Source organism: Neovison vison, chromosome 9, assembly GCF_020171115.1.
Source record: "Neovison vison isolate M4711 chromosome 9, ASM_NN_V1, whole genome shotgun sequence".
NCBI classification, from domain to species: Eukaryota; Metazoa; Chordata; class Mammalia; order Carnivora; family Mustelidae; genus Neogale; species Neogale vison.
Window position 1 is genome coordinate 32,313,027 of NC_058099.1, and position 26,233 is coordinate 32,339,259.

At 49.8% G+C, this 26,233-nt stretch overlaps 1 protein-coding gene across 1 annotated transcript in view; it reads left to right on the forward strand.

Annotated features, from left to right (window-relative positions):
- Positions 1 to 26,233, forward strand: part of GABBR2 (gamma-aminobutyric acid type B receptor subunit 2) — a 341,241-nt gene that overhangs the window by 148,811 nt on the left and 166,197 nt on the right. The window contains exon 4 of the mRNA XM_044265274.1: positions 23,550 to 23,651. Within this exon, the coding sequence (XP_044121209.1) occupies positions 23,550 to 23,651 (102 nt within the window). The remainder of the gene's footprint in view (positions 1 to 23,549; positions 23,652 to 26,233) is intronic.

The window sequence follows — 26,233 nt, forward strand, 5'->3', positions numbered from 1 at the left end:
GAGAATGTTGTTCTTTTTATTTTTAAAATTTATTTTTTTTGTTTGACAGAGATCACAAGTAGGCAGAGAGGCAGGCAGAGAGAGAAGGGGAAACAGGATCCCCACTGAACAGAGAGCCCAATGTGGGGCTCGATCCCAGGACCCTGGGATCATGACCTAAGCCAAAGGCAGAGGCTTAACTCACTGAGCCACCCAGGTGCCTGAGAATGTTGTTCTTAAAGGATGACGTCTTTTAGGAGAACAGACATCCCTCATCACGTTAAAGGATTTTTTAGTTCTATTTATTCAGTGTTTGACCAGATATACATGCTGAGGAAATCAGATATCTTTCTAGAATCTCTATCAATAGCTATGCATTTTTTTTCTTTTCTCTATTAGTGTGACAAGTTTAGAGTCCCCAATTGCCTTGTGTTCATTCTGTAATGCATTCATTATTGTGACATACATTTATGGAGTGCCTGCCATGTGCTGGGTACTGTTCCAGGCACTGACACATTGGCAATTGAAACAAAATCCTTGCCCTCAAGGAGCTTGTATTCTAGTGTGGGGAGACAGATGATAGAAACAATAAGCAAATAAATCCATAATATGTTAGGTAATTATAAGTGCTAGGGAGAAAAATGGAGGGTAAAGGGGGTAGGATATACTAGAATATACTAGGTGGGGTGGGGTGAGGCCAAGGGGAGTCTCAAAGATAAGATGACATTAGAGCAAACCCTGAAGGCTCTGAACAGCAAGTCATAGGATACCTGTGAGACGAGCATTCCAGACAGAAAGAACAGCATATGCAAAGGTCCTATTGCTAGTGGTGCTGGAGCCACATCACAGAAACCATTATGGCTGGGACAAATTGGGTGGGAGGTTGTTGAGTTGGGTTTTGCAGGAAGAGAAAGCCGATTGCCAGCCCATACCAGACATTTGTGAGGACTTTGGCTTATACTTTGAGTCAGTTGAGAATCTGCTGGGTATTTTGTTTTGTTTTGCATTTATTGGGGAAATTTTCACATAACATAAAATCCACCATTTTAACCATTTTAAAATGTAAAATTAAATGGTTTTTGGTATGTACACAATGACGTGAACTGTAACTCTTGTATAATTCCAAATGAAATCCCATATCCATTAACATTCGTTTCCCCCTTGTCCCAGCCCAACAGCCGCATATCTGCTTTTTAGATCTAAGATTGGCCTATAAGAGACATTGCATAGAAATGGGATCCTGGGGGTGGGAGGTAGAGGAAATGGATGAAAATGATAAAAGGGCAAAAACTTCCAGTTAAAAGATAAGTGAATTCTGGAGATATAATGTACAGCCTGGTGACTATAGTTAACAATACCGTATTGTATGTTTGAAAGTTGCTAAAGAGAGTAGGTCTTTGAAATTCTCATTACAAAGCAAAAAATTATAACTGTGTGAGACGAACTTGCAGTGGTGATCATTTTGCAAAGTACACATATGTCAAATCATTCTGTTGTATATGTTAAACTTATACAATGTCAGGTGTATAAGTCAATAAATCTGTTGTATCTCAATAAGACTAAAAAACAATCAAAATATGTGGCATTTTGTGTCTAACTTATTTGTATATGTTCAAATAAGTTAGGAGGAATGCCTATTAAATCTTTTGTCCCATTTTCAAGTGCATTATTTGTTCTTTTGCTATTGAGTTATAAGGGTTCTTTATATATTCTGGATACTAAACCTATCAGATATGATTTGCAGATAGTTTCTCCCATCCTTTGGGGTGTCTTTGCACTTTCTTACTGGGTTGTTTGCACCCATTTTTGGGTGAAGTCCCATTTATCGGTTTTTATCCTTTTGTTTCTTGTGCTTTGGTGTCATATTTAAGAAACCATTGTCTGATCCAAGGTCATGAAGACTTAAAGCTATCTTTTCTTCTAAGAGTGTTAATAGTTTAAGCTCTTACATTTAGGTCTTTGGTCCATTTTGAGTTAATTTTGAGTTAATTTTTTTTTTGAGTTAATTTTTGTATATGGTGTGAGGTAGGGGTCCACCTGCATTGTTTTGTATGAGGCTATCCAGTTATTGTAGCACTGTTTGTTGAAGAGACTATTACTTCTCCATTCAGCGGGCTTGGCCTCCTTACTGGTAATCAGTTGGTCATAGTAGTATGGATTTATCTGTGGACTACTGGAGAGTTTTTATTTATTTTTTTAAAGATTTTATTGTTTGACAGAGAGACACAGCAAGAGAGGGAACCCAGGCAGGGGGAATGGGAGAGGGAGAAACAGGCTTTTCGCTGAGCAGGGAGCCCAATGTGGGGCTCCATCCCAGGACCCTGGGATCATGACCTGAGCCGGAGGCAGACCCTTAACCCGCTAAACCATCCAGGTGCCCCTACTGGAGAATTTTTAAAAAGAAAGATTTGAACTCTTACATTTTAAGACGATCACCCTGGCTGCTGAGTAGAAGGTGGTGACTTAAACAAGATAATGAACACCAATCAGATTCTGAGTCATTTTTGACGGTAGAACTGACGAAGTAGATTTCTTGCTGGAATGTATTCGTGATGTGAAAAAAGTGAGGCATGGAGAGCGGTGCCACATTTTCCATATGAGCAACTAGAAGGGTTGAATTACTACTTAGGAACCTGGGGAAGAATGTGGAGGAGCAAGTTTTAGGGAGGGAACTCAATATTTAGTTTAGATATGCCTACTGGGTCTCCAGATGGAAAAATCGACTAGGTAGTTGGCTAAATGGATGTGGAATTCACAGTTACATTAACCCATGTTAGTATTCCTGAAATAAACCTGTCTTTGTTGTGCTACATTATTCTTTTAAACAATTTAATTATTTCAGTTTTTTTCTGTAAGTGCATGTGATAATAGCTTATATTTTACTCTGATCTTGCCACCTCTGATCAGTGTAGCTGATGGAGTTATTCTGGTTTCACAGTGTGAATTAGAAAGCTTCCCATCTCTTTAGAAGCCCTGGAATAGTTTATAGAATCTACAAATCAGCTGCTCCTTGAAAATCGAAAGATGAATCTGCGAAACCATCCAGGATTCTCCAACCCCCACCTTACCCCTTTCACAAGTCATCTCTCTGGCTTTGCTGAGCTTCTTGATCAATTTTACATTTCTTGTGTGGATTTTAGTAGCTTATATTTTCCAGAAAAGAGTCCATTTCCTTGAGATGTCCAAATCAATTAGCATATATTTGAGTAGCATTATTTTTCATTTCTGTGTCTTTTGTTGTATGTTCTCTCTCATTACAGAAATGTTTCCCCACTTTTCCCCTTGATTAAACTGGCTCGTTGGCTTTTTTTTATTGATTTAACTGATATTGCCATCTTCAATTCAGCATGCAAAAAACGGTCCCGTTTCTTATTTTTCCAAATTAAATTAAACCTGAATCACTTATGCCATCTGCCACCAGATTCACTGGGGTCAGCGTCTCGCCTCTCACAGCATCTCCCTCCTCCAACACGGCTGGTAGGGCTGGTGGTCACCAGCTTTCCGGTCACCAAGCTGGGCGAGCCCGTGTCCTGCTGCCCTGGCTGCCTCCCGCCACTTGAAGTTGACACTGGTCGAACCGGTGACTGCCATGGATCCGGATTCCTGGACAAACCTCTGGGTATCCTCAGGCTCCTTGCTGGGTCCCCAGCCTGCAACTTTCCACCCACTGCTTTTTCAGTTCCGTATGGAGCCCCTCCCGGGATGCAGGAACACTTTGCCAGGAGTGATCTGCTCATTTTGCTCGCATGGATCCAGAACCTCTGTTGGCTTTTTCTTCTCCGATAGCAGCTTCCCCAAGAGTCCGAGAGCATCTCTTTTAGAAACCTGCCCCTAAATGATCCTCTTGTCTTTTGAAGTAGAGTAGAGGCCGTCCTCCTTGGAGCAGATGCCTTGGTTAATTCTGGGGGATCCATTCACCTCCCCTTTAAAGAGTAATCCTCCTACCAGACATAAGCAAGTGTTTCGGATCTCTCTCTCACTAAAGAACCTAGTGCAAAAAACACAAATTAAATCTTCAGTGAGAAGATCCTGTTACCTTGTTTTGTTTTGTTTTAACCCAAGGAACCATAATCTGGATTTTTTATTGCCTTGCTTCTATTTACCTGCTTTCTAATTTATTTGTTACTGCTTTTATCCTTATGAATACCTTTTTACTTTATGTTTGCTTGTTTTGCCATCCTTTTTAGCTTCTTGATTCACACACTTATTTTTTACTCTTTTAAGCCAATAAATTGGTCTTTGATTACAGCTTTGGCCAAATCCTATACATTTAGCTAAGCGGTATGCCATTTTCATTATAATGAGACTGTCTATAATTGTATTTTCCATTTAAAATATTAGGTTTCGGGGCACCTGGGTGGCTCAGTGTTGAGCCTCTGCCTTCAGCTCTGGTCATGATCTCAGGGTCCTGGAATTGAGCCCCACATCGGACTCTCTGTTCGGCAGAGAGCCTGCTTCCCCCACTCTCTCTGCCTGCCTCCTCTCTGCCTACTTGTGATTTCTCTCTCTGTCAAATAAATAAAATCTTTAAAATAAAATAAAATATTAGGTTTCTACTTCTGTAAGTACATAAAATGCAAGATGAAACATACTGATGCAATATATATTGTTAGCTACAGAAATTATTACTTTCATTTACTGCCTCATTACTAATTTTGTGTTGTTATAAGTTGAGTTTTTATTTGACTTTATTCTTTACATTGTGGGTATTCTTTTTCAGTGGTTATTTGAGCTATTGATTTTATTTTAAAACTGTGTTATAATAACTATGATTTTTAGATTCAGATCCATGTTTATATGGCTTTAGTCTCTATCGACAGATCTTTCACGAGTTGTGTGTTTCGATTTTTGTCTCCATGGCATAAATACAACTTGAAGTCCTCTTTGTCAGGAAGGTGATATGGGCTTTATACCTTCTATGTTATTTTGTGGATCTCAGTTTCTCCCTGGTGCTTCTGCTAGGAAATACACATTTTTTTTATGATTATAATCTTCTTCCTCAAACTTCTCTAGACATTACATCAATGTTGTGATGACGTCTGAAGCAATCTGGTTTGATTCTTTTGTAGATAAGTCTTTTTTTTTCTTCGCTCTATCCTGGATGCTTATAGGATTCTTTCCCAATCCCTGGAATTAAAAAAGAAAACAAAGCACATGTTGAATGTTGGCCTATTTTGTCTAACATATGATTACTATTTTTATCTGAAGAATTGAGTACTTAGGTTGCAGAAGTTTTCTTCTGTTATATCTTTAATTATTGCTCTTTGGTTCTGGTATCTTTTTACAGAAACCAGTAATTCACACGTGAATCTCTGTCATTTATTCTCCATTATTATGTTCTCGCTGGTCGTTATTACCTGAGTCCTTGCTGTCTCCATTCTGAGATGGCACCTCACGCTTGCTGCCCTCTATAGCACCATTTGTGTTCTCCAGCGGGGTTCTGCTCTTTCCTGCTTCAGATTCTTCTTAAAATTCTCCTAACCTGATTCATCCCCCATCAGTTCTTAACTCTGCCAGCTTTCTTTTGGTTTTTATCTCTCTTTTATCCCACTTCTTATATCTTAGAGCCCAGGTCTGAATAGTCTCCTTGAAGTACAAGACCAGTGCTACAATTTACTTTTGGCTCCTGGAGCAAATCTTTCTGGAGGCGACGTTCTTCTTGTGCGTGCGTTCTTTGTTTCCTTTCTTTTTTGGGAAGTGTCCATGGGTTCCATGTGCATTTTAGGTCTTCCCTGGACCCGGTATTTGTTTATAGCTGGACCCCTTTATCATGCGACTTAGATGCTATTAGATTCTTCACCTCAGATACTAATCTGGAAGACGGGATGGCGAAATTTCATAGTACCAGCCAGGGACCAGCAGTCGGGAGTGGTCCGGAGGGGGGCATTCTGTGCTGTGTGTGTTCCTTCTCTAGTTTGTTGGCATAGTGCACCAGATGTGTGGAGATCCTCTTGGCTTCTCCCCTGTTCTCCTGCCTGCTTCATCTGGGAGAAGCTCAGGCCTGTCATGGGGAAAGTAGGCTTGCATGGGCTTTGCTTGTTCTTGGACCGACTACTCCAGAAGGCCCTTGGGCTGTGAGTGAGAGATGGGCTCCCTGGGACAGGCTCCGCACCCCTCCTGTGACCCAGACTCTCCACCAGCACTCACTCACTCGCCCTCAGAGGCAGGGAGGTCGGCCCTGTGAGCACTGCCACCCTCCCTGCAGCACCACGCTGCTCTCTCAGGAAGGAAAGCTATGAGTCAAGCTTCAATCTGGTTCCACTGGCACTGTGCCTAGCAGAAATTCCTCAAAGTTGGTGGCATATTGATGGCACTCATTCCTGTTCTCCAATGCTGAAGCAGATTCCCCCCTATTTTTATACTCCCTTGGTCCTTTCTGTCACTTTCAGAAGGAGGTAGCTTAGGTGGGAGTTGGACATCTGTGCTCAGCTTTACATCTTTCCCGAAAGTTTCATAGTTAACATCATTCCCCGTACTTTGTACTTTGGCATACAGATACAAGACAGTTCCTGAGCCTCTCCTTTTCTCTGGCCCCCTTTTGAATTCTTCCTGTATCCCGGCCCTCATCACCGTAGTTTCTCCCGGGCACTTTTCCTCTCCCTCTCAAATGTCGGTAGCATCCTCTCAATCAGACGAGGAATTCTGTCAGACGTGGTATTGCCAGACTTGGGGCAGTGAGCACCGCTCCTTGCCAGGGGCTCAGCATCTGGCATTGTCAGCCACATCCTGGCTTTTAGCAATATTGATGGAATTTCCCCGCATCCTCCTTTCTCTGCCAAAGTGATGACCTTCAAGTGGAAACAGAGAAGAAACCGTCCCTCTGGCCCCAAGTCTATAGTCTTCTTCCGAAGCCTTGCATTTCACTAGAGAGCCTATTTCAGATTTCTTCTGGCACATTCAGGCCCTCCCGCGTGAATCAGCAGACGTGGGCCGCCGCCGGCGGGGGGACAGGGTTGCAGAGCCCCCCCACCCCACCCCATCACTGCTTGGCTGCCCGCCCCAGGAAGACAGCACATCACACAATTTGCCATATCAAGTCTGTGAACAGCTGCCTCTCTACCCTTCGTGGGGAGTCACCAAGCACCCCACATCTGCTCCTTCCGGGGCTGGTGAGAAGATTCCTCCCCTTGCGACGCCTGTGAATTCCCTTCGGGGTTTCATGGGACACGGAGGAGCCTTCTCCTGCAGAAAGCCCGCAACCAGCCTTCGGGAGGGTACACACCCCTGGAGGTTAGCTTAGCTTTGCATCACATTTCCGCCACCTCCCCCTCCAGACTGGTAATAAGGACAACCCATTCCCAGAACCTCAGCTGTGCTGGGCCTGTAGCATGCATTTGCTTCTTGTAACCTGCCTCGGGGTGTTAAGAGAAGTAGTGGTTACGCCCCTTTTACAGGAAAGAGAAGCTTTCAGAGTTTCCTAGCTCCCTACAGGTGGCCCAGCCAGTTCGGGCAGAGCCAGGTTCTCCCCTAGAGCCTCCAGACTCTGGTGTGGGCGCCTGCTCTCTCCCACTGCCTTCCTATGGGGGAAAAGAGAACCACGGGCTCCTTCTTATAGGCTTAGAGCGGGCATCTGCCATGGTGGGCCCATGGGCCAAATCCAGCTCTCTGAGTTTTTGTTTGTTTGTTTTTTAAAGATTTTATTTATCTGACAGAGAGAGAAATGGCAAGAGAGGGAATACAAGCAGGGAGAGTGAGAGAGGGAGAAGCAGGCTGAGCAGGGAATCCGATGTGAGGCTCAATCCCAGGACCCTGAGATCATGACCTGAGGCGAAGGCAGATGCCTAACCATCTGAGCCCCCCAGGCGCCCCTCTCTGTTTATTAAAGTTTTATTGGAACACAGCCATAGCCATTCCTTTGCACACTGTCTGGGGTTGCTTCTGTGATGTAAAGACAGACTTGAATAGTTGTGACAGAGACTGTTTGGTCTGCTAGAACCTAAAATATTTATTGTCTGGCCCTTTATAGACAAAGTTTGCTGACCTCGGCTTATGGCCCAGGCTGTGGAAAGAGATCTACAGTTAAATCCCTAGTTCTCTACTTCTTAGCTATGTGACCCTGGCAAGTGACACAACATCTTTGAATCTCATTTCAGTTACCTATTAACTGGTCTAAATGATACCTTTTATACCAAGCAGTCAGGAGGAGTGGAATGACACGTGTTGTAGGCTCTGCTTAGGAGGGATGCTCAGGAGCTGGGAGCCGTCATTGTTACCTTTCTCGTGATCCTGGAAGTACAAAAGTCTCTACCTTTGTTCTGTGGCTTCCTTTCTGAAACAGTCTAGCATTTTTGTCTAAGAACCCTTCACCTTTTCAGATACCCTGTGATACAGATGAAACACAGAAGCTTCTCAAGCTTCCACAGAACGCTGGCTGGGCAGCAGGTGTTGGTGATACTCACCTCCAGCCAATGAACAGGGACAGGGCACTCTTGGTCTTGTTCATTCATTCAGCCAATGTTGACTGAGCCAGGCCACTGTCCTGGAGCCTGACAGGCGCTTGGACAGGGCCTCTGCCAGAGATCTCAGCCCAGGGGCAGAGGGGCAGGTTAGTAAGCCATGACGGTAACCACAGTCCCCGTGCCTCCAGATTCTGGTCCCCTTTGGAAAATTCCCCTTGCAAGGTGCACAGTGAATTCCTCTTCCCCGGAGCCACTGGATATGCTCTTAGGAAGACACATTGTAAAAACTGCTTAGCTTCGCACAGCATCAAGTTCAAGCTCCCACTCCTGGACTTTTGGCCTGCTCAGCACTTTGATGCAGTGTCCACCCCAGGACGTGGTCGGCTCACCTGACCCCCAGCTCCCTCCCAGGACACACACTCAGCACCTCTCCAGGCTGGCGCTGGCTCCACCGGCTCTGGGCCAGGGCAGGGCAGACTGTCCTTCCTGACCTTGGAGGAGATGTTGATCTTAGCTACTTTCCATCCCTCTGTGAGGCTGACATTCTCCCCTAGCCACCTGTACTTAGTCAAAGGAGCCCTCCTGCTGTGTGCTGTTTTGGGGGTACTGATGATCCAGAAAAACTTCCCAGTTTCTTGACCACAACAGGGCCAAGAAAACATGGACCAGAGAGGGAAGAGCATTCAGGGGCAGCTCGTCAGGAAATCCAGAAGGACTTCATGGAGGAAGGGTCGTTTGCAGTGGGGCTTTAAAGCAGCCAGCAGGACTTTGACAGAGGAGAGCAGAGGTCAGGAACTTAAAGTGACTAGTGTGTGTTCTTGGGGGAAAAGTGAATTATAAAGGTATAGGATAAAATGTGAGGTGAAAAAAATGAGGATATAAAATTGTTGACGTTCTGGTGACTTTACCAAAAAGACCCATTGTACCAGTTAAGGTACAGGAAACAGAGGGGGAAATAGAGGGAAATAGAGGGCATATTCAGAGGACTGAGGTGAGGAAAGTTTACTTTAGAGGAAGTGCTTTGGGAGAGACCAGAGGAACCGATTAGGGCTAATGCAAAGACTCCCCATGTGCCCTGGCGGAGAAGGGGAGGGCGTGGTCACTGGTGGCAAGAAGCGGGGGCCACTTGCCCAAGGCTGATGTTCTCTCTTCCCCACCCTGACTGCTGCTGAGGCCTCTTCTTGGCCCAGCCCACCTGGATGTCCGAAGACAAGGGAGCTCAAGAGATGAGAGTCTGAGTCTGCAGAAGTCACATTCCAGAAACAGAATAGCAGAGACAGGCTTGCCTGTTGGGAATATGGGTAGTTGTAGCTCACTGGCCTTTTCTCAGAGTTGAGGTGAAGTTTGGAAATCACTTTGCGAAGTTTAACGTGTTTGAGTGGGAAGGACCTCTGGTCTGAGCCAGCATGAGGATGTGACCACCGAAGAACCCCAAAGCAGGCAGCTGCATTTCTCCAGCAGCTGTGAGCTCTCAGCACTGGAGGCCGGTCACCTAAGCTGGGGGGACCTAGTGCTGGTCTGGGCTGAGTCAGCACACACGTGGGCGAGCCTGACCCGGGTCAGGTTCCCCAGGAAAGGGACTGGAGACCGAGACGGGTGGGAGGTTTACTGGGAACGCCCACAGGAGGGAGAGCTGCGGACACAAAACGCCCTTGTGACAGAGGCCTCAGCGGAGCCCAGGGGGAGCTCTGGAGCTAAGACGGCCCTTCGGGGATATCCCAGTCATTGGTGTGGGCTGCCCTGGGGACCGGTGTGGACTTGGACAAGGCCGCCAGTTTTAGTCAAGGGCAAATCCCTGAGAGAGACACACAGCTGTCAGGAGTCAACACTCCCAGCAGCAGGGAGGATGGAAGGTTCTGGCAAAACAGCATAGTATCTGTTATCGAGCCCTTGGGAATGAAGAAGTCTAGACTAGTGGGCCCACTAAGACCGGGAAAGCTGAAAGGGCATCACTTGGCTAGTGGTCCCCGGATGTGGCTCCGTAGGAGAGGACCCAGGGTGCTTTCTACACACACTGCTCTCTCTCTCCCCTCCTCTTCTCCCAAGTTAGAGTGTCTTGGGTGGGACCTGGGAATCCGTGTTTCTGCAAAGCTCCGGGCGAGTCGCGAGCAGGCTGGAGCCAGTGCTGTTAAAGACTCTGAACCCAGTGTGGTTGCTGTGAGAGTCCCAGCCCTTATGGCGTTGGCCAAGCAGCTGCTCTGCGCCCGGCCCTGTGCTAGGCACTGGAACCTCAAGGAACCAGACTAGGCCCTGCTTCAGGAAAGGCACCTGGAAGGGCTGTGGCTGGTGGCTCCTGGGCCGCCGTTTGGTTGGTGCTGCAAACGACACGGCTTTGGGCAGCCCCAATGCGGAACGCAGGAAGCCGGGTTTGAATCCAGTTCTGCCCCTTGACAGCTGTGTGACTTGGGACAAGGCCCTGTCCCTCACCGGACCTCAGTTTCCCCTGCTGTCCAAGGAGGGATGGTGGGGGAGTGTGTCAGGGATGTGGGGAGTGGGCCTGACGGTGACCAGGCCAACCCCACCTGCTGGACAGAGGCATCCCTTTGCTGTGACATTGGGGCCAGAAGGTGAAGTACATCTCAGGCATCACCTCCTCCTCCTTGACACCTTCTGATCTTGATGCCCCATCCCTTGGATGTGGCCAGCTCTGCCTTCTCTCTCCCGAATGTCCTGATTGCTCGCATTGGGTCCCACACAGATGCATGGAGAGGCCCCCGCACAGCCCCAGCCTTCACGCCTCCCAGCCTGGGGAGGAAACTCAAGGGAATGAGCCCTTCTTGGGTCCTGTCGCTGTGGGAACTGCCCTGAAGGGTGCTGCCTCCAACTGCTCCTCTCTTTTCCCTCTGCCTATCCTTCTGGATTTGGGGAGCAGACAAACAGGAGTTTGCATCTTGGCCCTGCAGCTTACTGACTGTGAAGCCACCTCACCTGTCAGGTCCCCCATCTATAGAAATGATGTCTGCTTTCTAAGGTTGGTGGGAGGACGCAGTGCACTCCAGAGTTGTCCTGCTGAGCCCCCAAACCTGCCTGTTCCCCGAGGGTTGGAAGTGAGGGGCAAGAGCAGGAAGGCAGAGGGGTGGGCTCTGGGTGCAGTGGGCACTAATGCCTTCTCTTCCTCCCCTGTCCACACTGCCAATCTGCAGTCCGAGAAGAGGAGGGAGACCACGTAGACAAAGGAGGGGGGTTTCAAATGCCAGGGCCTTAGGACGTCCTGGCAGATTACTGTGTGGAGGACAAAGAACCCACTTTGGACTATAGGACTGGCAAGAAAACTGCGTGTGAGAAGGGCAGCGATGCCCGAAGGCTCTGAGGAGTCTTTCAGCTCCACCTTGCAGGGAGAGGGTGGATGCGGGTCCACGGCTAAGCCAGCTTCCCGAGCTTCCTGGAGCTGTCCTGTTTCTGCAGGGTGAGACTGTGCACCGGCGGGCTGCCCTTGACCTCTGCGCCTTTGTAACTGGAGTGGAGGCTCAAGAACCTGAGACATTCCTCAGAGGCCCAGCTGTGTCTTCTGCCCCTCCATCGGAGGCCCAAGTACCCACTAGAGCAACCTCTCCTCTGCTTGCATACCATCAGGGATGGGAAGCTCGCTCTCCTGCCACAGAAGTTCCTTCCATCCTCGTTAGAAAGTTCTGCCCCTGAGAGAGCAGAAAGCCAGTTCGGTGGCTTCCCACACTGGTCCTGGCCAGCCCCCAGAGGCCCAAGAGCCACACGGGTCCCCTAGTCTTGGTGACAGCCCCTTGGGGTATGCAGGCGGAGCTTGCTGGCCACGCGCCCGCTTCCCTGTGCCCTCTTCAGCTCCCCAGGTGCCAGGGAGCAGGGGAGGAGCTCTGCGGGCCAGGGGGTGACTCTGCATTCCGCTTCCTCCTGTGCTCTCCGGTGAGGTTTCTCTAATGTCCCTCCTCTTAGCTGGATGATATCCCTGTTTTATTAATATCTGAATATTTCTGTAACTGTTGGTCTGGGTCTCACAAGCCTGCTGCCGTTAAAGTGACGGGCGCTTTGTCACAGGGTAGTGGTCGGGCTCCAATGGCTGGTTTCTTTCCCCTGCAGCTCAGTCAGCGTGGTCTGACTTCACGGAGCTAATGGAGCCGCACAAGTGGCAGGGCACAGGAGGACAGCTGGCTGGGGGTGTGTGCATATCCAAGAAGGGGACTGGGACCTGCTCCCGCTTCCTCAGGAAGCCTGGGGCTCGGGGCTGGGTGCCGGGGCTCCTGGAGGGAGGGTGTGTGGACCCTCAGGACAGTCTCTGGTTCACTGGAGAGAGTGGCCTTGAGCCCAGGACTGTGCTGTTTAGAGAAGGGGAATGAGGGAATCCCCATTCCCATCTTGGGAATGAGAGAAGGCTTCCTGTAGGAGGAGGTGTTTGGGGCTGTGTGGGATTTTAAAGTCAGAGCTGATTTATGAGTTTCCTATTTTGCTCTAACAAATCAACACAAACAACTTGTTATGTTACAGTAACAATGCTCAGAAGCTCAAAATCAGCCTCACTAGACCAAAATCAAGGTGTGGGCCAGACAAGTGTGTTATGGAGGCTCTAGGGGAGAATCGGTTCCCTCGCTTTTCCAGCTGCTGGAGGCCAGCCTCATTGCTTGGCTCATGGTGCCATCCACCACCTTCAGAGCCCATGGTGTGGTTTTGTCACACGTGTCTCTCTCAGATCCCTGCTGTTATCAGGTCTCCTTTGGGGACCACCTCCCTCTTTCCCTTCTGAAGACCCCTGGGATTACACCAGGTCCACCTAGATAATCCAGGACAGTCTGCTCTTGAAGACCCTTCACTTAATCCCACCTGCAAAGTGCCCTTTGTCCCGTAAAGTAAAGGATTCCAGGAAGGAGGATATGCGCCTCTTTGGGGAGGGGACCTTCTTCTGTCAGTCACACTAATTCTTTGGAATTTCTAAAACTCTGCAAGGCTGGATGATGGGAAGAGGGACCCTGGTTCCCTGGAGTCATTTGTCCCTTCCCCCACCCCCATCCCGTGCAGGTTAGTCTAGGGCAATTGTCACCCTCCAAGGTGCCATTCTGGGAGACAGGCCCTTGAGAAGCTCGTGGGGCACCAGGGCCAAGGAGTGTGGCCTTCAGGCTCTCCCCTACCTCTGATGGACCGCTGCAACGGGGGAGGTGGCGGTGACTGCAAGGCAGGACGGAGATGTCTTGGGTGGATCCTGGGTACAGGAGACTGTCACTGGCCAGCTTTGCCACTTGGGCTCCCTGTTTGCAGCCACTGTGCGGGTTGGCCAGATGTCCACTGGCAGGTAGGAGCTGTCGTAAGGGTCTGATGTGAGTGGTTCGGCAGGCTCAGGTCACAGGTCCCCCACGCCCTAGTGCCATAGTGCCATAGTGAGGACAGCAGGGAACTGCCTCATGTCTCTCCCAGGGGCAGCCACAGTCCAGTCCCTGTGCTGTGTTTTCAGGCTGAGGCCCGCAGGCAGGCTGCTGGGCATTGGCTCAGCCCTGCAAGACCTTCTCAAATGGTCTCAGCAGGAACCCTTGCAGACTCAGACTTTACCCTCTGCCTCTAAGCCCCCATGCGTGTGCTGCCTCCTGTGTGCACCCCTTCCTTCTCTCATCTGCCCCATAGATTTGAGCACCTACGCCATGCAGGACCGGTGCCGGATCCAGGAAGTCAAATAGCCCTTCCCTCGCAGAGCTGCTGCGAGACAGCTCTCCCCAGCTCCCACCTGGGCCCCCATGCCTCAAGACCTGGCAGCTCCCGGTCCTGCTCTTGCTGTCCTGCTCTTGGTAATGCTGGGGAAGCGAGAAAAACTGCCGTTTCTTTGGGACAGACCAGTGGCTATCCAGTGGAGGGCAGCCTTCCTTGCGATGTGAGGTGGAGGCGGGACCAAAGGCCCCGCTGCTCCAGGGGTCATGGTTTGGACCAGCAAGGGGCTGGGTCCCGGGAGGCCCCACGTGTATTTGTTTCCGTGGCTGCCATGACAAATCACCGGCAGCTGGTGCCTTAAAGCAACAGAAATTCATTCTCTTCGAGTTCTGGAGCCGAAGGTCTGCAGGCCAGGGTCAGCAGGTCCCTGCTCTCTATGAACGCTCCCTGACAGGGTCCTTACTGGCCTCTTCCGGGCCCTGGTGGCTCCACATGCTCCTTGGCTCATAGCTGCATCTCCCCTGAGTCTGCCTCTGTCATCACAGGCCTCGTCCCTCATGTCTGTGTGTCCTGAGTCCACCCTTCCTTTTGTCATCTACGAAGGTGCTTTTTCCAAATCAAGTCACATTCACAGATTCTGACGGTTGGGACTTGGACATACCCCTGCGGGGGTCACGATTGGCTCTGCCGTGTGAACACACAGGTATCCCCCACGCGCACATGGCCTTCATGTGGGCACAGCTGCATAGATGCCCACAGGTGTTAGTTACCCCGTGCGATGGGTGCGGTAGACCTCATACACGTTCACACACGTTCGCTTGTGGACTTACCCTCGTGAAAAACTTTCACTTGTGTTCACCTCTGGTTACAGCTTATTAAGAGCTTACATTTACAGAAATCTGAAAGCTGGATGGCTCTGTTTTTAAAAAAAAGAATGTTTTCTTGGGGCGCCTGGGTGGTTCAGTGGGTTGAGCCTCTGCCTTCGGCTCAGGACATGGTCTCAGGGTCCTGGGATCGAGTCCTGCATCGGGCTCTCTGCTCAGCAGGGAGCCTGCTTCCTCCTCTCTCTCTCTGCCTGCCTCTCTGCCTACTTGTGATTTCTCTGTGTCAAATAAATAAATAAAATATTTTAAAAATGTTTTCTTCAGTGAATGTTCATTAGGTTTAGAAAAGTGGAAATATAGCCACATGGAACAGGGGAATTTAAGTGCATGCCCCAAATGACTTCAAAGTTGCAGAGGGGTACTTCAAAGAGGCAGAGCAGGGGCAGGTGGAATTTTGAAACACTAATTTCCTTGGAACCACGCACATTGGTGATGAGAGAAAACTCCCTTCTCCTGTATCCCACCCAGCTTCTTCCTTGCACACCTCTGATGACAGGGAGCTCACTACCTACCAAAGCAGCCTTCTCCATCATTAAAAAGTACTTTTGGCTTTGGGCTGAAGTTTGCTTTCCTGAACCATTTACCTGTTGGTCCCCCCCTCTGCCACAGGGGTGCCCAGGACCAGGTGCCCTCTCCTCCATGGGAGAGCCCTTCAGAGTTTGAACCTGGCCATCACTTCCTACCTTAGTCTTCTCTTCTGCAGGCTTATTTTTTAATTAGCTTAAATTAATGGTGGTTCCTGGGGAGCTCCAGCCCCAGTAAAAGTGACCTGAATTATTCAAAGATTTGAGTGTTTCAAATGCCTGTTTATCCTAATTAGCATCTTAACTACAGCGGTGCCCTCTGCCTCTAACGAGCCACATTTTAGCATGTTCCATAGTTTAATGGATTTTACTTGAATGAACTGTTTAATCAAGTGAAGACACATTTCATGAATGAATAGAAGTAAATCTATAATTATATGCTTTAGTCAGGTAAGAGGAGTGACATTTTGGCACCATCCAGGGCTATATATAGCTAGTGCATTTGAATGACAAAGTAGGTTACCTCCACTTCCATAGGAGAGCTGGGAATTTGCTTTGCTCTCAAGTTCATTTCGTAGCCTAATTAGAATTTTCGAAGAGTTGTAAAGTGCATGTGGCACAGATCTGGTTCTCCCCACCTTTACCTGCATCTCTGCCTTTCTAGATGGTTCCCCAGCTGGTGCAGCAGCCTTGTGGCCCAGGGAACTCCTGGCCACAGGAACCAAGTGTTCCAGGGTCTCCCTGTGGCCTCCACCTTGCCCTTCACGTCCTCCGTGAGAGCCTTTGCTGCCCAGAACGCGTGGCCGGACAGTGATCACTTAGAGCTGTCCCAACGCTCTGCTTTCCTCTTCTGCCTTTCTTACTGTCTCTTACACCTTCTTGCTCCTTTCATTCTTTCTGTTCTTGCTTCTGACATGGTCAAGACCTGCTCCTCACGCTGGGGCCAGGAATGGCAGGATCAGGGCCAGGAATGGCAGGGACGAAAGAGGAGACATAACCATGAGGTAGGGCAGGAGAGGTCAGGGGAGGGGTGAAGAAAGCTTTCATAAAGGAAGATTGGTGCCCCAGACCTGGGGAAAGTGGGGACAGTGCTATGGGGGGTTTCGGGCAGGCTGACAACCCCACTGTGAGTCTGGCAGGCCTGTAGCTTTTACTCCTAAAACGTGTGGTTCCCATCTTTAGCTGCATGTGAGAGTCGCCTGGGGAGCTCTGAAAAGGCTGGTGCCCAGGTATTCACATTGCTCTAGGATGTGGCCGGGGCATCAGTATTTTATACAACTCCCTAGGTGGTTCTGATAGGCAATCTAGAAAGTTCCAGGTGACTACAGCCCCAGCCGATACCTTGACCACAACCTCATGAAATGCTCTGAGCCAGGACCACCCAGCTAAGTTGCTCCCACATTCCTGACCCATGGAAACTATGTGAGATGATAAATATATCTTGTCTGAAGCCACAGAGTTTGGGGAAATTTTGTTACACAGCCGTAAAGGATGAGTGCAGATTGTTAGTTGTCAGGGGGAGAAGCAGATAGGTTGGAGGAGGGAAAGAATCTGACCTGACCTGATCTGAATCGGCTGATCTGACCTGACGGGGTTTTCTGCCTGCCCGAAGCTACCCCTAAGTGGGTCACTTCTTGCATCTCCAGCAGGGCTTCCAGAATCTCTCACCTGGAGGGTTGCTGGGGCCACTTCCTGGGCCTTCCTGTACCCTTCCTGTCTCTGCCCTTCACTGGCCCCACAGCAGCCTAAGACACGGTTCTAGTTATGTCACCCCAACTTGAAACCTTGTACTGGCTTCCCACTGTGCCTAGGCTTAAGACCATTCTTGGTGTAAGCATTGAGGCCCTTGTGGCCTGCTCTTCGTTTCATGCCCACAACCTTCCCTCCCCCATCCCTGGCCCATGCTCTGCTTTAGCCCAGTCTGGCTCTTCTAGCTTCCCTACTGCTCTCTCCCACTGTGGGACCTTCGCCTGCAGGGCTCCTTAGCCTGGAGTCCTTCTCCAGCCTTACCTCCTGGCCTGGGTCCAGCTCCTCCATCACAGCGTCTCCCAGAGCATACTCCTGAACTTGAGAGTCCTCCCTTGTTTTGGTAGGTACCAGGGAGGTCATCTGAATGGCCCTCACCCCCACTGATAGAGACCCACATGGTATGCGGAATAGAAGAGATGTCAATATCATGAATGAATGAGAGTGAAAAAATGAGTGGGAGAATGAGAAAAACAGTGAGAGAGACTGGCAAGAACAAAGAGGTCTGCGATCTAGAATAACCAGAGCACTAGGTAACTGTCCAGAAAGAGACTCAAACCTCTTGGCAGTGACGGAGCATCAGAAGGAATTCCAGCCCCAGGAATGAAGCGGGAGCCCCGCTAAGTGCCTGAGGTCTAGGAAGACCTCTAGCCAGCTGACGTACCTGTTCCTCTGGTCTTCTTTCCCTCCTCCAACCTATCTGCTTCTCCCCCTACAGACTGGCTGTGTCCCCGACACCTCAGTCTTTTGGACGAGTGAGGTCAGTGTGATGGCTTCATTGGAGTGACAAGTCCCCATTACCCCTTCCCCCTGAGGCCCGTGACCTAGCTGGGAGGGAGACTGTGCGCTTACCTACTGGACCCGCTGTTCAGACGGCTGATCTGACCTGACGGGGTTTTCTGCCTGCTTGCGCTGAGCAGGACTGTCACTGTGACCCTGGCCTTTCCCCCAGAGCTGCTGACTTCAAAGAAGTCAGCAGCTCTGGAGGAGCTTTGAAGATGTTGTACTTTCCTAGAGATTAAAATCTGAGCTTAAATGTTAAAATTCTTGGATTTGGATCTTGGATTCCGAAGGCTGCCTAGAACCCCTTAGGAGAGGTTGTTGTCCTCCCTTATAACCTTTATAATCCAGCTTCCTGTGTCCCTGGCATCCCTAAAGGGTCCTTCGTCCCTGTCCTAGCCACACCTCTCTCCTCTGAGCCTCATCCTCTTTGTCATTCTCCCTCCTAAAGGCAACCAGAACTGAGCCCAGCTTTCCAGGTGTGAGCCGACATGGACAGAGTACAGACCAGAGGGTGCCTGCCCCCTCTTTCATTCTAGATGTGATGCCTTTTAAATGTGGCTCCCAGTCCTGCTCACCCTTTTGGCAGTGGCCTCACTCAGTTAACACATTCTGGTTTTCTAATCAAGGGGGAAAATATCCAAGCCCTTGGAAACATTTGTTCACACTGTGATCAATGGTTCTTGGAAAACTATCCTGCTTCCTTTAGGATCCCTGAGAATTTGCATTTCTAACAAGGTCCCAAGGCGATAACGATGTTACTGCCCAGCGGCCACATCTGAGAACCATTGCTTTAGGGACATGCTATCTGGCACAACTTCATATCTAGTCTGTACCAGTTCTTGGGCAGAGGGCAAGGGGAGGAGGTGGAATCAGCTACTGTTGCTTCCAAGCCTATCCCAGATTATGTATTCCTGGCGCTCTCACCCCCTGGTTCTTCTCTGTGGCATTAAGTGAATTGGGCTCCTGGGAGGTCCTCCTGCAACCTGGGCTCGGAGCCACTGGTCTGGAAGCAGGGAGAGCTCTCCCCTCAGGTGACCTCAGCCCTGTGAGCTGGCCCCAGGGCCCCAGCCTTGAAGGACTCAACCCATCCTGACTCTTCTTCTAGCACACTGGGGACCCCACCCATGACCCTGCTCACTCCTCCGGCAGTCCTGGCTCTTCCTTCCGGGTAATGGGGTGACCTTCCCCTCTGTCCCATCCATGCAGATTAGGTCCCCCAGTTGGACCCTAACAGTACTGGAGTATGTGTGTGTGTGTGTGTGTTTTATTTTCTTGGAAATTAAGTTATTCTTTTCCCAGAAGAATGTATTTCTGCTTTTATAACAGAGGTGATGAAAACCTAGGATTCACTGTGCAGAAATGCACAGTGCAGAAACGCAGTTTATAGCAAGACAAGGGCCCCATTAAACAAGAGAACCTGCAATTCCAGAAGGAAAAATAGGCATTTACAAATTCTTGTCGTACATCTTCAGGCAGTGGACTGAACGGTCTCCGATCCCACACGTGATATTATGGGTCCCTTTCCTCAGGAGTTACATCATTTCCATTGTTTCTTTTCCATACTTTGGTTTCTTAAAAATACCATTTATTACTGAATTCCTCCATTGGCTTCCTCTAAAGAGGTCCATCAGAATAAATACTTGAGCTGAGCTCAGACTTCGTGGTGCTAAAATTATGGTGGCTGATCGTACCGCCATCTGTTCTGACCTGTTCTGGCTCATCAGGCTTCCAGAACTGTCCACAGCTGGCAGGATCCAGAAGAGCCTGGCTGGGAGCATGGGGAGAGCACAGAACTGAGAGGGACACTTGAGTTTCCTCATTTGTGAAATTAGGGCCAGAATGAGATGACCTCTAGGGTGTTTTAGTTTTTTTGTTTTGAGTTCTGACTGTCTAAAAGGATGGTTTATTTGCCCTAATCATATACAGCATTCATGTTCATTCTTTTTTTTTTTTTTAAGATTTTATTTATTTATTTATTTATTTATTTGACAGACAGAGATCACAAGCAGGCAGAGAGGCAGGCAGAGAGAGGGAGGGAAGCAGGCTCCCCACTGAGCAGAGAGCCCGATGCAGGGCTTGATCCTAGGACCCTAGGATCACGACCCAAGCCGAAGGCAGAGGCCTAACCTACTGAGCCACCGAGGCACCCCATGTTCATTCTTATTCACAGAGAGATACTCCAAGCCACTGACAGCTTGGATGGCTTACCTTAACCCTGGACGTGATTGTTCCAGCTTTTAAGCCACATAAAGAACTTGAGAGTTTACAAAGTCATTGCACATCCTCAGTGTTTTTACTGGGCACCGAAACAACCCTGTAAATTACACACTGTATTGTGCCCACTTCAGAGGTGCAAAGACTGAGGCCCAAGAGAGCTTTAACAGTTCCCATGAGTGCGTGCAGCGAGCAAGCCGAGGGCAACTGTGCATGCTGGGTAGAGTGTGCGTCAGCTGCACTGGCTCTTGCAGGGGTGACTTTGCACATTTTCTGCGTCTAATGATTGTTGTTGCCCCATAACGCCCCCTGACATGCAAAACGAACAGTGGGGCTCCACCTGCATCCACAAAGGATTTGTGGCAGCAGAAACGGAGTGTAATGCCAAAGTCACCTTTTTCGGTCCAATAACTAGCTCCCAGTCTTCTGTCAAAATAGAGGTAAAAACTAAGGATGGGCAAGGTTCACCCTGACTGTGGCAGCTTTGTTCTTGGTGCAAAACATTTATCACAGAGTATTTCAAGCGTTCAGGAAACACAGAATAGCAAACACCCATGTACTCGTTACCCAGAATTAACAGATGTTCACATTTTGTCCTATTTATATCATATTTGTCTTAAAGAAATAAAACACAGTAGTTCCCACTGAAACCCCTTAGTTCCCCTTCCACCGTGTGGCTTCCCAGGGACCATCCTGTAATGTTTAGGGCCAAATTATTCCACTTTGATATATACATTAGAAGACTCTACCAATTGTTGAAAGAAGAAGTGCATTTTTTTTTGCTGTGATAATATATATGTAACATGAAATTTTCATTTCAACCTTTTTTTAAAAAAGATTTTATTTATTTATTTGACAGAAAGAGACACAGCGAGAGAGAGAACACAAGCAGGGGGAGTGGGAGAGGGAGAAGCGGGCTTCCCACCGAGCAGGGATCCTGATGTAGGGCTCGATCCCAGGACCCCGGGATCATGACCTGAGCCGGAGGCAGACGCTTAACTGACGGAGCCACCCAGGCGACCATTTTAACCATTTTTTAAAGATTGATTTATTTATTTTTAGAGAGAGGGGGTAGAGGCAGAGGGAGAGGGAGAAAGAATCCCAAGCAGACTCTACACTAAGCACGCCTTACGCAGGGCTCAGTCCCATGACCCTGAGATCATGACTTGAGCCAAAACCAAGAGTCAGATGCTTCACCGACGGCACCACCCAGACCACCCCCATCCGTTTTAAGCATTTTGAAGTGTCCAGTTCCATGACATTAAGTACATTCATCCTGTTGTGCAAGCAGCACCCCCGTTGTCCCCAGACCTTTGTCATCCTCCCAAACAGTCCCCATAAATCTCCGGCACTAACTCCCCATCCCTCCTCCCCAACCCCACCCAGCCACCGGTCTACTTTCTGTCTCTACTTTCAGCTCCTCTAGGTACCTCCTCCAAGTGGAATCCTACAGGGTTTGTCCCTTGGTGTCTGGCTCCTTTCACTTAACATAATGTCTTCATCTGGTTCCCGTGGTAGCCTGGGTCAGACCCTCCTTCCGTCGTGAGGCTGAATAACGTTCTATGGCCTGTAGTCAGCGCATGGGTTTCTTCCATCCACCGATAGACTTTTGATTTTTTTTTTTTTTTTAAATTTATTTGTTAGAGAGAGAGAGACAGAGCACAAGCACAGGCAGACAGAGTGGCAGGCTAGAGGCAGAGGGAGAAGCAGGCTTCCTGCCGAGCAAGGAGCCTGATGTGGGACTCGATCCCAGGACGCTAGGATCGTGACCTGAGCCGAAGGCAGCTGCTCAAACAACTGAGCCACCCAGGCGTCCCCACCGATAGACTTTTGGGTCACTTCCGTTCTTTTGGCTTTTGTGAATAATGCTGCTATGGAGGTGAGCATACACATACGTCTTGAAGACCCTGTTTTCAGTTCTTTTGCGAATATACACAGAAGCAGGATGCTGGCTCACAGAGTGTTCTACGTTTCCTGTTGGGGGAGGGGGGCTGCCGTTACTGTTCTCCACAGGGGCTGCACCATTTTGTGCCCTGAGGGTCCCATTCCTCTACGACTCAGTCAATGCTTGCTGTCTCCTGTTTTTTTTTGTTTGTTTGTTTGTTTTAATTTTATCCATTCATTCGACACAGAGAGAGAGATCACAAGTAGGCAGAGAGGCAGGCAGAGAGAGAGGAGGAAGCAGGCTCCCCACTGAGCAGGGAGCCGGATGCGGGACTCGATCCCAGGACCCTGAGATCATGACCTGAGCCGAAAGCAGAGGCTTTAACCCACTGAGCCACCCAGGTGCCCCTACTGTTTTTTGATAATAGCCATCCTAATGCATGTGAACAAGAAGGGCTTGTAAGGATCTTCTAAGGAAGAAGAAACCGAAGCCCTGAGACAAGGAGAGTCACACAGTGAGGCCAAGGTCACAAGCAAGTTAGTGACAGAGCAGAATCTAGAACCTGGGGCCCCATCCCCCCACCCAAGCTGTTTTTACTGAAACACGCCCTTCAGTTTCCATTGCTTTCTATCAGCAGGCGTTCAGCCATGGCCACAGGTTGGATAGAAACTTCGTATTTCTTTGGTTTGGTCCTTACTCTGCTGTGTATATGTGTGTGTGTGTGTGTGTGTATAAATATTTCAAAATCATATCAACATTTTAAGATATGAAAAGATCTTGTATTTTTAAAAACCTAGATTTTGGAGTTCTTCCCCCAAAATCAGAAGGTCCGCTGACCCCAGACTGGCACTCTGGCATGGCATGTGTGGCACAGCTGCCACCTTAGATGGGACGTGGGGTCACCCGCTTGCCACTGTGGCCACCACTCCCTGACATCCTTCCACACAGACTGCTTCACACACTGGCTGGACCCGGCGAACCCCGGAGTTTGAAGACCTCTGCCCTCTAAACACACAGATGTTAGCCGTCTGCGTGTCGGTGGACAGGAAGTTACGTGTCACAGCCCGGGCTGGTTCCAGACCCCTCACTCCTTCCTCTATTCTGCACCGTCTATCTGAGTGTCTTACTCTGTCGTCACCCTGGAAGTGAAATATTGCCAACAAGTAATGCAAAATGTAAATAGAGGTATATGTGAACGGTCTGACTTGGAAACCACGTGATAAGGCAGAGAAACACCAGCACGAAAGGCCAGAGTTCGGTTGCCTGTCTTGACTCTCCCGGGAAACCTCTGCACGGTCCCAATCCGCTGTCCTTGCGTCCGTGTGTCGTCTGTCTGCCTGCTGGGATGGGCACATGTCCCGGGTCTCCCAGGGCCGTCTAGTTTATAATAAAGGGGGAAAATCGCTCCTTTTGCATTGGTGGTGGAGAAAACCAGCCCGGTTGAGCTGCTTCCCCAGGACGACCCCTCTGAACAACCCTTCCCGTCCTTCCGTGGCTGCCAGCACACCCACCCACTGTTTTCTCTTTGTAACAGGTGAGGAACGACCTGACGGGGGTCCTGTATGGTGAGGACATCGAGATTTCGGACACCGAGAGCTTCTCCAACGACCCCTGCACCAGTGTCAAAAAGCTTAAGGTAGGTGCGGCTGGCCACAGCCTGGAGGACAGACGGACGCTGTGCCCTGGGCTTCCCCACACCCCTGACTCTGAAATAGCCTCGAGTTCCGGCTGTTTCATCTCGTCCTGGCATTTTGCACGTGGGGAGAGGCTCCCAGGCGCCGGCTTCCCTTGGCTTCGCCCTGGCTTAGCCAGCCGTGGCCCAAGGCCTGGGTGCTGCGAGCAGGGCCCCATGGAGCTTCCTCTCAGCAGGACCTAAGAGGCAAGCAGGGCGTGAGTCCTTACCTCCTTTGTTGTGAAGAGGCTGAGCTAGAGGGACTGTCTTGGCCAAAGGCACAACGAGGAAGTACAGTTGTTGGGACTGGAAGCCTGGGCTCCTGACCGCTCTCGCGACACTCCAGGAACGGAAAGGGCCATCTAGGAGTTTGCCCCGCTGTGAGTGCTCTCGGTCTGTCATTTGTCTGCTCATCCCACAGACTCTGTCAGCCTCCCGGTTTGTGCCAGATCCCTCCTGGGCTCACAGAGACCATCAGGTTGCTCACAGCTGGTGAGGAAGCTGGTTACCTCTCTGGGGATCAGGAACAGAGGGGCCTGGGAACAAAGGGAGGAAGTGACTCATCCCACCTGGGGAGAGGGTTCACACAGAGCTCCAGGGGAGCATCTGCACCTGGCCAGGGACCTGGGCCTAGAGGTGCCCAGCAGGGAAGGAGGGCTGAAGATAAGAAGGCAGAGTACCCGTGCTCATCACGCACCGGGGACCAGCAGGAATTCCAGGGAGGAGTGTCAAGGCTGAAAAAAGAATTTGGAGCCAGGTTCCACAAGCCTTGAATGCTGAGCTAAGGAGTTTGGTCTTTTATCCAGGGGGGCTGTGGGAGGTGCTAGGGGTTTATAAGCAGGTGCAAACATAGTTAGAGCGGTCCCCTTTCCCTCTGTCTCTTCCATTCCCTCATGCCCACATTTAGGGTTGTTGGGTATGGAGACCCCAGATGCCAAATGCTGATATGCCCCCTTCCATCTTGGGAAGGTTCTGGGTTACACCAGTCAGAGCAGGTGCCCATTTAGAATCCTTGTCTTCCAAAGTCCTCAGCTCAAAGACAGGAAGACCGAGGCGCAGCACCGGGAACAAGGGAAGCAGAGCACCCGCGGTTTGTCCCCTGGTCTCAGGAGCAGACACCATGCTTGTACGTGACATTTTAGTCCCAAGAGCCTGTGCAGAGAAGGAAACCATAGCTGGGGAGGGTAGCTGGCCAGGTAGCTGCGGCCGGATGTGCCCACACTGTTTCCCCACTGGCTGTGTGTCCTGAGCGTTCAGTCGGTCCATGGGGTCTGGAGGACCTAGAGACGTGGAGGGCCTGCTCTGCAGGGATCAGCTGGGCGGGGGCGGGGGCGTGGTGGAGAGAGGAGCTCCATGCTGTGCCAACATCCTCCTGCCACTCAGGGCAGCATCTCCCCAGGGTGGGCACTTGAAATAGCTTCTTCCTGCCCCTCAGAGGCCCCACGGAGTTCTGTGAGCTTTCAGGCTTAAAGAGCCTTTGTGTGTGAAGCAGAAGCACTGGCTGAAAGTCTGCAGGAAATTGGAGTGGGACCTGGGTGCTCTGCTCTTCAACAATCTAGCTCCAACAAGAGGTAGGAGTGACCTGACTGATGATGGAGATAGCAGCCAAAGTGGCCGGTGCCCTGACCCAGAGCCAGACCCTGATGCAGAGCCTTGACCTTCGCTGGCTCATTTAGTCCTCCCCAGAGCCCTCAGACGGCCTGTGATTTTGCATCCCTGTGTCCCAGATGGAGAATGTGAGACTCAAAGAGGTTAAGCATCGCCCTGTGTCAAGCAGCTGGGACGTGGTGGGCCGGATTCAAGCCTGGATCTGGGTGACAGGGCAGCTCAGGTCCCTCCACCACCCCGCACAGCTGCACGTGCCCAGAAAGGATTCCAACATCACATAAGCTGGAGGGAGCAGAGCCCAGTGTGTTGGCAAAGGAGTCCTTGTGGGGAAGCAGTTTTCCCCCAGAGGCCTGCACAGCTCCTTCTCCACACTTCTTTTCCTCCTTGCTCAGTTGTTCGCTTTTTTCCAGAGGCCTCTCCTGGTGCTTCATGTAAAAGTTAAGTAGTTGGGTTGCCCGGGTGGCTCATTAAGCATCTGACTTCAGCTCAGGTCATGATCTCAGGGTCCTGGGATTGAACCCTGCATAGGGTTCCCTGCTCGGTGGGGAGCCAGCTTCTCGCTCTTCCTCTGCTGCTCCCCCTCCGTGTATGCTCTCTCTCTCTGTCAAATACACAAATAAAATATTTTTTAAAAAGAAAGAAAGAAAGAAAGTTAAATCCTTGTCCATTTTCTGCTGATTTTGTCCATTTCACTGATGGATGTCTGTATTCGTTTCCGAGGGCTGCTGTAACATAGTGTACCACACGCTATGTGACTAAAGGCAACAGATTCGTATTCTTTCATGTTCTGGAGGCTGGAAGTCCAAGGTCAAGGTGTCCCCAAGGCCATGGTCTCTGGAGGCTCTGGGGTTTTCCCATGCCCTTCTCTTTGCTTCTGCCATTGCCAACAATTTGCATAACTCTTGTTCCTACTTTGTAGAGCAATTCTCCCCTTTCTC